The sequence below is a fragment of the Panthera onca genome, chromosome E2 (genome assembly GCF_046562875.1).
Source record: "Panthera onca isolate mPanOnc1 chromosome E2, mPanOnc1 haplotype 2, whole genome shotgun sequence".
In the NCBI taxonomy this organism is placed as follows: domain Eukaryota; kingdom Metazoa; phylum Chordata; class Mammalia; order Carnivora; family Felidae; genus Panthera; species Panthera onca.
The window spans coordinates 9,177,647-9,189,306 of NC_138353.1; the positions used below are offsets into that span (position 1 = coordinate 9,177,647).

At 49.5% G+C, this 11,660-nt stretch overlaps 1 protein-coding gene across 1 annotated transcript in view; it reads left to right on the forward strand.

Annotated features, from left to right (window-relative positions):
• The first annotated feature begins 2,668 nt into the window (after window positions 1-2,668).
• ODAD1 (outer dynein arm docking complex subunit 1) overlaps window positions 2,669-11,660 on the forward strand; it is a 27,654-nt gene continuing 18,662 nt past the window's right edge. Inside the window, exons 1-3 of the mRNA XM_078439590.2 lie at window positions 2,669-2,793; window positions 3,967-4,066; window positions 4,236-4,425. Of these exons, the coding sequence (XP_078295716.2) occupies window positions 2,724-2,793; window positions 3,967-4,066; window positions 4,236-4,425 (360 nt within the window). The 5' untranslated portion in view covers window positions 2,669-2,723. The remainder of the gene's footprint in view (window positions 2,794-3,966; window positions 4,067-4,235; window positions 4,426-11,660) is intronic.

An 11,660-nucleotide genomic window follows, 5' to 3' on the forward strand; every position in this document is an offset into this window, starting at 1 on the left:
TGCAGTGACAAGCCATTGGAGGGTTTTAAACAGAAGAGCAGCACCAGGGACTTAATGTTAACTATTTATTATTATTATTATTATTATTATTGTTATTGTTATTATTATTAAGTTATACCTGGGTCTCTTGGAAGGTTTGGGTGCTAGTGAAAAATTAGAATAAGGGACCAGATGTCTGGGGTCCTGATAAAGAATTGAGTTAGAGAACTGAAATTCTAGGTTCCTACAAGGGAAGGAAACTGGCCAATAGGGTGGCTGGGTATCTTGATGGGGAAGGAGAGTGGATGGTCATCTCGGCTCCCTGAAGGGGTGAGGGCTGGGCAATTCAGTGACTTAGGTGGGTACTCAGGAGACACAGAAACTGGGGCACCAGTATGGCAGTCTATAGAGGCCAGTGGGCAGCGTTCCAAACTGCTACACTCAACAGCTGTGAGTTAGGACAAGTTACTAATAACCTTTCTATGCCTGTTTATCTGTAAAATAGGGATAATAATAGTAAATACATCATAGGGTATTTCTTAGACTGTCGGGCACATTGTTATACCAACTACTGGAACCCTGAATGGAGGTAGTACTGGGGGACTCTAGTTCAGGGTCTCTAGGATTGGGGGGAAGGAGAAAATTCTTGGGTCCATTGGGCCCCAAAGGCTAAACAGTTGGGAATACAAAATGAGGGTTCCTGGGGGGTGGGAAATAAGTAGTCCCAAACTTAAGTCTTTGAGAAGGACACAGACTGGGGGCCAGGGTCACTGAGAAAAAAAAAAAAATGAGGCTGGAGGGTCAAGTGATCTTCATGGAGCGCAGGCACAGGGAACCAGACTGGCCCCGGAAAGAGTCTGGAAACCAGGGGCTAGGGAGATGGAACTGTGAGAGAGCAAGGTGGAAAACAGGAGGCTAGGACTCGAAATCAAGTTCCCGGAGTGCAATGAGCGCCAGACTTGGGGACCTTGGGAACGTGGAGGAGGTCCCTAGTGCTAGGACCCTGTGGAAGAGGGAGAACCAGGGAGCCCCAGGGCGGTAACGGGATCTCCCCGTCCTGGGCCTCCAAGGCTTCGAGCTGAGCTGAGCGCCCGCGGGCTGCTTCCTCCCACAGGAAACCGCAGGCTTCGGGCACACCCAGCCGGCAGGGAGCGGCGCCCACTACCCGCCCGCTCCGGGGAGGCCCACGTGGGCAGCAGCCTGCAGCGCGGGCGGCCCGCCTGCCGAGCGAAGGGGGCGTGGCCAGGAGGGGCGTGGCCGGAAAAGCGGGGGTGGCCCGAAGAGCCCGAGGCCCCGCCCACCCCCCCGCCTCTCAGGGCGCGGACCCACAAGAAGTTTTTGGCGGCTTCGCTGGGGGCCGTTGGCCGCGCATGCGTAGTGAGTCACTGCAAGGACCTGCGTCGGTGGTGAACGTTCCTCCCTCTCTCTACTCCCGGCATCGGCACCGTCTTCCTGCTAATGACTCTTCAAACAACGTGGTCTTGACTTAAGACACGCATCTCTCGGGCCTCGTCCCGAAAGACCTGGGCCTAGCTCCAAAGCCTTCCAGACGTTTCCCTCCCAGTCCTGGCTCCATAGGGTCTTTCAGCTTCTGCCTCTCCCTTGCGAAAGCACAGCCCGCCGCTCACAGTCCCTCGCTGTCGGGAGGTGCCTTCCCACCGGGTCCCTTAACGAGTACTTCTAGCCACGCCCCTCGCAAGTCCGTGAAACTACGGCCTCGGGAGGTACCGGTGCCCCTCCCATCGGCAGCCCCCCCCCCCATAGCCCCCCCCTCGCCACTCCCCGCAGCCCCTCCCTCCACAGGTAGCCGTGCTCCTCCCACAGGTTCCAACCCTCGCTGGCCCTGCCAGCCCCGCCCCTTACAGGTCTCCCTGCCGTCTCAAGCCCTGTAGCCCCGCCCCTCAAGGCACGCCCAGTTTCTCTTCTCAACGGCCCTTTGCCCCGCCCCTCGCAGGGCTCACAGCTCCGCCCCTCGCAGGGCTCCCCGCCTCTCAGCCCTTCTGTTCACAGCCTGCTAGGTCTCCTGAGGTCTCCTGAGGTCTCCCCGGCCGCCTCGGCCCCTCCTCTCCAACCTCCCCTCCCACGACCCCTCTTCCTCGGCGCTCCCTCCTCCCCAGCTCCCTACCCAGGCCCCTCCTCCTCAGTCTCCCCTCCCACGGCCCTACCTCCCCAACCTCCCCGCCTATGGCCCCTCCTCCCCAGCTCCCATCCCAGGCCCCTCCTCCCCAGCCTCCCCTCGCAAGGCCACTCCTAGAGGCCTCCGTCCCACCCCCGTCGCGGTCCTCAGGCCTCATTGGCCCTTTATCTCCCCAGTAACCAGGCCACAACAGTGAGCTTGGAGAACCAAGGACAGGTCAGGCACTCCAGCAGGTAGGGACAGGGCTCGCTCCCCACAGCCGGCCGGGGTTTCCTTCTCCTCCGTGTCTCCTTCCCCCAAACAGCCACGCCTCAGAGATACCGAGAGCCCAGGGGACCTGCCCCCGTGCCAGAGTCAGAGTGGAAACACAAGACAGAGAATATGAGAGGTGGGAGGTCGGGAGGGATGTGGGGAGAGGCCTGAGAGGTGCTCCCCTACAACTCATTGGAGGCATTGAGACTCAGAGGCCAGAGTTGGTTCCGGGGTCACCTTCCAATTGCCTCGCGGTCCGTCCCCACCCTCCTTCCGGCGCCCTCCTGCTCTCTGTCTGAAGGGGTTCCTGTGTCACCCCTACAGGAGCCCCCCCCCCCCCCCACCTTTGGCCAAGATGTCTTTGGGACTCTCTGCAGGGAGCACCCGCTCCGAGGATGGAACCGAGACCTTCCTGGAAGGAACGGGTAATTCAGACGCTCTTGGCTTGTTTTCCCACTCATTCCTCAGTTGTCCCAAGCTCTAGGTACTGTGCTGCGGGACACGGGGTGGGGGGGTGGGGAGAAGCGGGGAGGCCTTCCAGGAGAGTCCTCTAGCGGGAAACACACATGCGTGGGAATGGAGGTGGAGCAGGGCAGATGGATAGGCCAAGCCTGGAGGGCTTCCTGCAGGAGGAGAAGTTTGTGTGGGGCTTGGAACTCCTCCCAGGAGTTACCGATGGGAGAAGGAAGGGATGAGCGTTTCAGCAGAGGGAACATGTGCCTAGAACAGGGTTTCTAAGCCTCCACACAGTTGACGCTTGGAGTCAGATCATTCTTTAGTCATGGCGGCTGTCCTGGGCATTGTAGGACATCCCTGACCTCTGTTACATGCCAGGAGCAGCCTGTCCCACCCCGTCCCCACATCCTGACAATCAGCAGTGTCTCCAGACATTGCCAACTGTCCTTGCGCGCAGAATCACTGGTTGAGAACCACTGGGCCTTGGGAGGTGGGGAGCTAGCTGGTGGCCCAGACTGGAGAGTCGGTTAGGCTCAGGTCATATGGGGCCTTGAACCCCGGGCCCAGGACCTGCGGCTTTGTTCTCAGGCCCTGGAACTCCGTTCTGGGTGTAGAAAGACCTTCCGGAATTGTGAAGGGAGGCCCGGAGGCTGGGGAGGAGGCTGGGGTGATGGTCCCGGCAGGACAAGACGAGGCCTGAGCTTGGAGGATGGGCTGCGAGTGAGGAGGCCAGAGGACAGGACCGAGGACTGCTGGGCTACGGGGGCTGAAGGGGCGAGGGGGAACAAGACTGCGGTCCCCAGATCTTGGCCGCAAGTTCCAGATCCTCTGTGGCCGGCGCCTGAGGACCCTGAGGCCTTCCGGGAGCGCCCTCTAGTGGGGAGGCGGATGTGTGCCCAAACCGGGAGTAGACGTGGGTTTGGGGGGAAAATCCCCCCCGAGGTCAGCTTGGGGTCCGGGAGTACCAAGGGGGTGAGGTAGGCGTGAGGGATACAGGAACTGGGGTGCAGGGCTAGAGGGGTGTTGGGGACTGGGTGGGCCTTTCGGCTGCAGTCTGTGGGAGCCGGAGTTCCCAGGTCCTGGAGAGGAAGGGGCTGGGGCCGGGATCTCTACTGAGCCCAGTTGGCGGGTCCTGCCCTCAGCGGATTGGGAGCTGAGCCGACTGCGACGGCAGTGCAAAGTGATGGAGGGAGAGAGGCGGGCTTACAGCAAGGAAGTCCACCAGCGCATCAACAAGCAACTGTGAGCCCCCTGCCTGGACCCGGAGCTTGGGGAGCGAGGGGGCTCTGAAAGGGGTTGGGGGCCCGCCTCCTGGGTCCCAGAGGGGCAGGGGCAGGCCCGGTGTCTGGCCGTTAGTGATTCTGAGACTCTGCCCCTTGCTGGCTTGCTCTCCACCTCCCGGCCTGGGCAGTGAGGAGATCCAGCGCCTGGAGGGGGTGCGGGATAAACTTCAGGTGCAGATCCGCGTGGCCCAGAGCCAGGTCAAGCGGCTGCGGGACAGCGAGAGGCTGGAGAACACTGGTCATCTGCTGAAGTGTCGGGTCCGGGTGCAGGCCGAGGTCAAGGAGCTACAGGAACAGACCAGAGCCCTGGACAAGCAGGTGGGTTCGGACGCCAGCCTCTGTGGATCGGAACTGCTCTGAGCCTTGGCTTCCTGGTCTGAAAATGGGCCCATTTGAAATCATGCCCGTGGCTGAGTTATATTCAGACTTCAATAGGAATGCAGGTGTTTTGTGCTTAGCACAGCCCCACACACCCCAAAACGGAGCTGGTGCGGTTAAAGGGGAAAGAAAGTCTCACCTCCTGACGTCAGCAAAACCTGCACTGGAGGCCTGGCCCTGCCGCGTCAGAGCTGTGTGACCACGGGCAGCTCTTCGACCTCTCTGGGCCCTAGTTTTTGTATCTGCAAAAAGGGGACGTTGGTAACCCAGCCGTGTCTACCTGGGTCTCTAATCCCACCTGCCCCAAGACCTTGACCTGGGACACAGCGTGACTTTTCTAGGGCAGGGTTCTTCCGGGTTTCTATGACCATCACTCCTGAGGCAGTTCACACGCCTGTGGATGTAAACACACACGTATTTGGGAAACAAAAGTTTTCACCAGGGAATAGTTTGTTTGTTTTTTTTCCCCCGGGCGGGATTCATTCTGCTATTTTCTGTTCTATTCTTCATTAAAAAGAAAAAGTTGCTTCCCTAGACCAAATGATTTCCTGCACACGATTGCATCACAAACAGGAGTTTGAAGGTTGCTTATCTTGGTGGTCTGTATTACTTTCCTATTTGTGCTGTAACGGATTACTACAGACTTGGTGGGTTAAAATAATGCAAATTAGTTTTCTTACAGTGCTGGAGGACAGAAGGCCAAAATGGGTCTCCCTGGGCTAAATTCAGGGTATCAGCGGGCAGCCTTTCTTCTGAAGAGACAGAGCGTGAGTAGGGGAGGGGCAGCGAGAGAGGGAGACACAGAATCCGAAGCGGGCTCCAGGCTCTGAGCTGTCACAACAGAGCCCGACGCAGGGCTTGAACTCACGAATCGGGAGATCGTGACCTGAGCCGAGACTGGACGCTTAACTGACTGAGCCACCCAGGCGCCCCCTCCCCCCCCGAAAAATAAAATCTTTAAAAAGAAAAAGAGTTTCAGGAGAACAGAAAATAGGACAGAGATAATGTGTGGTAAGATGATATCTGAGAATTTTCCAGAGTCCCTGAAAGAACGAATCCACAGATTCAAGGACACCTTAGAGTCCAGAACAGGATGAATAAAAAATCCACTTATATTATAGAACATAGGGAAATTTGAGAATATAAAAGTAGCCATAAAATAAGGAGCCACAACAAAATGGATTGTTTAAAAGAAATACTGGGAGTCAGAAGATAGGTTATACCCTCACTGTTCTGGGAGGGAAAGCTGTCAACTAAGAATCTTATGCCCAATGAAAATGTCATCCGTGAACGAGAAAGAATAGACATTTTCTGGCAAAAAAAAAAAAAAAAAATATATATATATATATAGATAGATAGATAGATAGATAGGCTTAGACATAGTTTTTCTCAAACTATCTGTGTTAATGGACTGACTTTTAAAACTTCCAATCTACTACCAACGGCTACTTGTATAAGGCTTTTGCCTTGACACTTGCACTCAGAATAGCCTCAAAACACAGTTTCTGATACTTGCTTACATTCTGTCTCTCATTTTCTGAGCCTGTCACATCAGAGACTGATGACAGACAGCCCTTGGACTTGCACTAGTTTATAGCGCTCAGCGGTCTGTGTAGAAATAAAAAAAAAGTAGGGACACCTGGATGGCTCAGTTTGCGAAGCATCTGACTTCAGCTCAGGTCATGATCTTGCAATTCGTGAGTTCGAGCCCCACGTCGGGCTCTGAGCTGACGGCTCAGCCTGTTTCAGATTCCGTGTCTCTCTCTTTCTGTGCCCCCCCCCTCAAAAGTAAATAAACATTAAAAAAAAAAAAAAGCTGATAAAATTCAGCATCCATCCATGCTAGAAACTCTTAGAAGGTGACAAGGAATAAAAGGAAATTTCCTGAGTTGGCAAAGGACAACTATAAAACATCTATAGAAAATATCATATTTGATAGCAAAACATGAAAAAAAATTATCTTTGAGATCAGTAACAATATAAGGATGTCACCTAGCACCACTTCCATTTAATATTGTACTGGAGGTTCTATCTGGTGCAGTGGGGCCAAGAAAAAAAAAAAAAAACAACAACATTGGAGAGGAAAAAATGAAATTGTCATTGTTTGTAGATGATGTATTTGTGTACAGAGAAGATCCAGAAGACTCTAACACTAACTTTTTTTGTAATTAACAAGGTATTCTAACAATGTGGCTGGATACAGAATTAATGTTCCAAGTTAATGATATTTCCCTGTATTAGCAGCAACTATGATAAAATAAAAGAAGAAAACACGCACTTATAATAAGCCACAGAAGTACCTGAGAAGAAATCTAACAAAAGTGTGCCAGACCTCTATGGAGTAAATTGTAAAATTTTATTGAGGGATATTAAAGAACAGCTTGATAAATATAGAGATCTATCCATGGATTGGAAGAGTTAGTGCCCTAAAATGCCAGGTCTCCAAAATAATTTATAGTTTCAATGTAATCCCAACCAGAGCACGGAAAGTCTTTTTTCAATGGACGAAATTGACAAGCAGATTCTAAGGTTTCTATGGCAGTCAATGGACGAGATGACATTGACATAGACTGACTTAAAAGAAGAAGAACAATGAGAAAGGATGTGCTTTCTCACTTCTCAAGATCTAGTATAAAATTCTTGTAATTGATGCAGGGCTAATCAAATGGATCAATGGGACAGAGGAGAGAGCCCTGTAAGAGACCAATGCACATGTGGACATCTGATGCACAACTTTGGGACACGGGAAAAGAGGGCTTTGATAACGGTGCTGTGAAAACTGGATGTTCATACTGTAAGATGAAAGAGAGACCCTTATCTCTCCTCCAACCCCCATAACTAATTCCAGACGGATCAGATCTAACCGTGTGAAGGTAGGGAAGGATTTCTTAAATTAGTTATAGAAATCTCTACTTCTAAAGAAAAAGACTGTTACTTCCGGTGACTTTAAAGCTAATGACTTTTGTTGAAAGAAACATAGAGTGTGCCAAGAAGGTCGTGGAATGGAAAGTTATTTGCAACGCATGTAGCTGACAAAGGACTATTATCAAGAACATATAAAGAACAACTACAAATCATTGAAGAGTCAGCCCAATAAAAAAAAAAATAGCCAAAGGATTTGGGCTGACATATCACAAAACAAGAGATTCAGATGTCCCAATAAATGTAGGAATGACTCACCACTCATTAGTAATCAGAGAAAGGCAAATGGAAATCGCAATGAGGTTCCATTAATCACTCACCAAATTTTCCAAACTCAGTGTCCGAAAATACCAAGTGTTGGGGAGTAAAGGAGCGGGTGGGGACATACATTGTCACACGTATTCTGAAAAGTCTTTCCCCCCATTATCTATTACCTTTAAAGATAGACCTACCCTGGGTTTCAGGGTCACACCCACTCGACATGATCACCAGAAGCAGTCTCTCTGCTTCTTCTCACGACGGCATCAAACACATCTGCCTTGAGCATCCAGGGGCTGCTTCTCAGCACCTCCAGCTGGGTGATCCCACGCAAGCGGGTGGGTGATGCCCACCTTGGCAGAGGGAGGCATCACACCCAGGAGGAGTCATCTCTGTAACAGCTCATGAAGACAAAGCCTAAGTCTAAACCCCCCACTCAGTGATAAGAAAAACCCCACAGAGAAGCCAGACGTCTGCTCAGTCCTGGTCATGTAGGCTCTTGGGATCTATGAGCCCACTCGAAGTCCTTTTAGTCCAATGTAGTTCACCAATCAGGTCGTTTTTATAATAAACACCGTTGCCTGGGGACAGAGCTGGCATTCCATAGTTACCTTAACCCGGTATGTTTCCATGAAAACAGTGTCAGAAGAAGGTAAGCCAAACTCACCTTCTAAGGGAGAACAGGTTTAGACCTATTGTTAACTCTTCTTCCCACCCAGCAAGTGCGCTTCTGAGCATGTGCCCTGGAACCAGGATTCATGTAAAGAGATGTTGAAAGAAGCATGATCACGTATCGGCCAGCTCCAAACTGGAAATAACCCAAAGGTCCATCAGTATGTGAGTGAATAAATAAATTGTGGAATAGTCACATAATGAAATAGTATACAGCAACGAAAAATGAGTGAATCACAATTACAGCCACAAGGGTGAGTCTAACACACATTTGCAGGAAGCAAGACAAAAAACATACAGAGAGTGGGGCGCCTGGGTGGTTCCGTTGGCTAAGCCACCAACTCTTAGTTTCAGCTCAGGTCATGATCTCCCGGTTCATGGGATTGAGCCCCGCACTGTCAGTTCAGAGCCTGCTTGGGATTCTCTCTCTCCCTCTCTCGCTTCCCCTCCCCCACTCGGACTCTCTCTTTCAAAATAAATACACTTAAAACAGAGGAAAAAAAAAAAACCCATACAGGTAGCATGATTTCATTCACATAAAATTCAAAATCAGGCCAAATGCAACTTTTGTTTTAGGGGTACGTACATGGGTGATAAAACCATAAAGTAAAAACATGCATTTCACTTAAGGAAGTATGGTAAACAGAAGAGTGATCCCTGTAAGATGTCCACCTCCTAATCCTGGGAACCTGTGAATATCTTACTTTACATGGCAGAAGAGACTGCGGATGTGATTGAGGATTTTGAGTTGGGGAGATTACCCTAGATTAAACCGGAATTCTCCCCCGGAGCTTCCAGAAGGAATTCAGCCTCGCTGACACCTTGATTTTCTGAAACCAGTGAAATTGATTTCGGACTTCTGACCTTCAGAACTGTAAGAAAAAAGGTCGTGGTGTTTTAAGCCAGTCCATGTGTGGTACTTTATTCCAGCAGTAATAGGAACTGACAGAGGGAGGGCAGTGGCACGTCTGAGAGGAAGGGGGGAGTGATGAGGGGGGGAGGATCTGCATTGCTGTCAGCATTCTGGTTCTCGACCTGGCAGGTGGTTCAAGGATGTTCAGTTAAAAATACATATAATGAGTTGTACGTACATCATCTATGCCCTTTTCTGTGCACAGTGACTTTTTAAAAGTTTATTTATTTTTGAGACAGAGACAGAGACAGAGAGAGGCAGAGAGAGAGATAGGGAGAGAGAGAGAATCCCAAGCAGGCTCCACACTGTCCGCTCAGAGCCCAATGTAGGGCTTGAATTCATGAACCGTGAAATCATGACCTGAGCCAAAACCAAGAGTTGGATGCTTAACCAACTAACCCACCCAAGCGGCCCCATAGTGACATTTTTTTAAAGAAAACAAACAAAAAAAGATGTTAGCCATCGTAGACCTAAATGTAAAATCTAAAATTATAGAACTTTTAGGGGCACCTGGGTGGCTTAGTCAGTTAAGCATCCGACTTCAGCTCAGGTCATGATCTCATGGTTCGTGGGTTCGAGCCCCGCATCAGGCTCTGTGCTGACAGCTCAGAGCCTGGAGCCTGCTTCAGATTCTGTGTCTCCTTCTCTCTGCCCCTCCCCTGCTCACACTCTGTGAGTGTGTGTGTGTCTCTCTCTCAAAAATAAACATTAAAAATTTTTTTGAAACTATAAAACTTTTAGAAGGAAACAGGAGAAGAGCTTTGTGAGCTTGGCTTAGGCAAAGATTTCTTTCTTTCTCTTTCTTTCTTTCTTTCTTTCTCCTTTTTTTTTTTTTTTTTTTTTTAAGCTTAGGCAAAGATTTCTTAGCTACATCACCAAAAGCATGATCCATAAAAGGACATATTGACAAACCGGACTCCATAAAATTTGAAAACTTCCCTTCAAAAGTTATTGTTAAGACAAGCTAACCCCTACAAGGGGAGAGAATATTTGTCACGTGTGCAGCTGATAAAGAACTTGTATCTACACTTTATCAAGAACTCTCAATAAGAAAACAGCGGATCCAATCAGGAAAAACTGGCGAAAGACTCGAACAGACACTTCACCAGAAAACATATAAGATGACAAGAAGCACGTGGAAGAGGCTCAGTGGTGTTAGTCATTAAAGGAATGCAAATTAAAGTCACGAGAAACTTCTACACGCCATTTTAGAATGGCTAGAATTAAAAAGACTATACCAAGTGTTGATGAGGGTGTGGAGGAACTGGAACTCTCACAGCCTGCTGGGCGGAATGTAAATGGCACCACCACTTTGGAAACCACTCTGGCAGTTCCTAAAAAACTAAATGTACCCTAACCATACGAATCAGACATTCTGCCTCCTAGGCATTTACCCAAGAGAAAATGAGGCATATGTTCGTTGGTACAAAGACTTGTACGCGAGTCTTCGTAACAGCTTTATGTGTAAAATTCAAGATGGAAACCATCCAAATGTCCACCAGAAGGTGAATGGATAAGGAAATTGTGGTACATCCATACAATGGAAAGCTACTCACCAATAAAAAGGAATGGGCTATTGATATACCCAACAAGGTGGATGAATTTCAGAATAACTGCTCTGAGTGAAAGAAGCCAGACCCCTCCCCCTCACAAAGAGTATACACTATGCGAGTCCATTGGTTGACTGACTGATTGATTTTTAAGTAATTTCTACACCCAACATGGGGCTTGAACTTACAACGATCAAGAGTCTACCGACTGGGCCAGCCAGGCACCCCTATGATTTCCTTTACAAAACTCCTTAGTGACAGAAAACATGTGGGTGACTGCCAGGGGGAGGGGACCGTAGGAAGCAAGTGCACAGAAGAATGACAAAGGGACACAAAGAAACTTTTGGGGGAGATATGTTCACTAATCTTGATTATGCCAGTCTTATCAAATTGTATACTTTAAATAGTGTAGTTTTTATGTTATTTATACTTCGATAAAGCTGTCAGAAAAGTTTCTTACCTCACACCGTATAAAAACGTAAGTTCTGGGGCACTTGGGCGGCTCAGTCGGTTGAGCATCTGACTCTTGATTTCCGCTCAGGTCATGATCCCAGGGTTGTGGGATCAAGCCTTGCATCAGACTCCGTGCTGAGCATGGAACCTGCTTGAGACTTTCTCTCTCTCTCTCTCTCTCTCTCTCTCTCTCTCTCTCTCTCTCTCCCCCTCTGCCCATCTCCCCCACTCACGCTCTCTCTCTAAAATAAAACACACATAAATTCTAGTGTTATTAGAGACCCAAATGTGAAAAGCAAAATTTGAAGAGCGTGTTTTCTAATCTTGGGAGGAATTTCTGAAGCGAGTGGGTCCTAAACTTTCCTTGTGCCCAGAACCCTTAATTTCTGAGTAATATTTTTAGAACC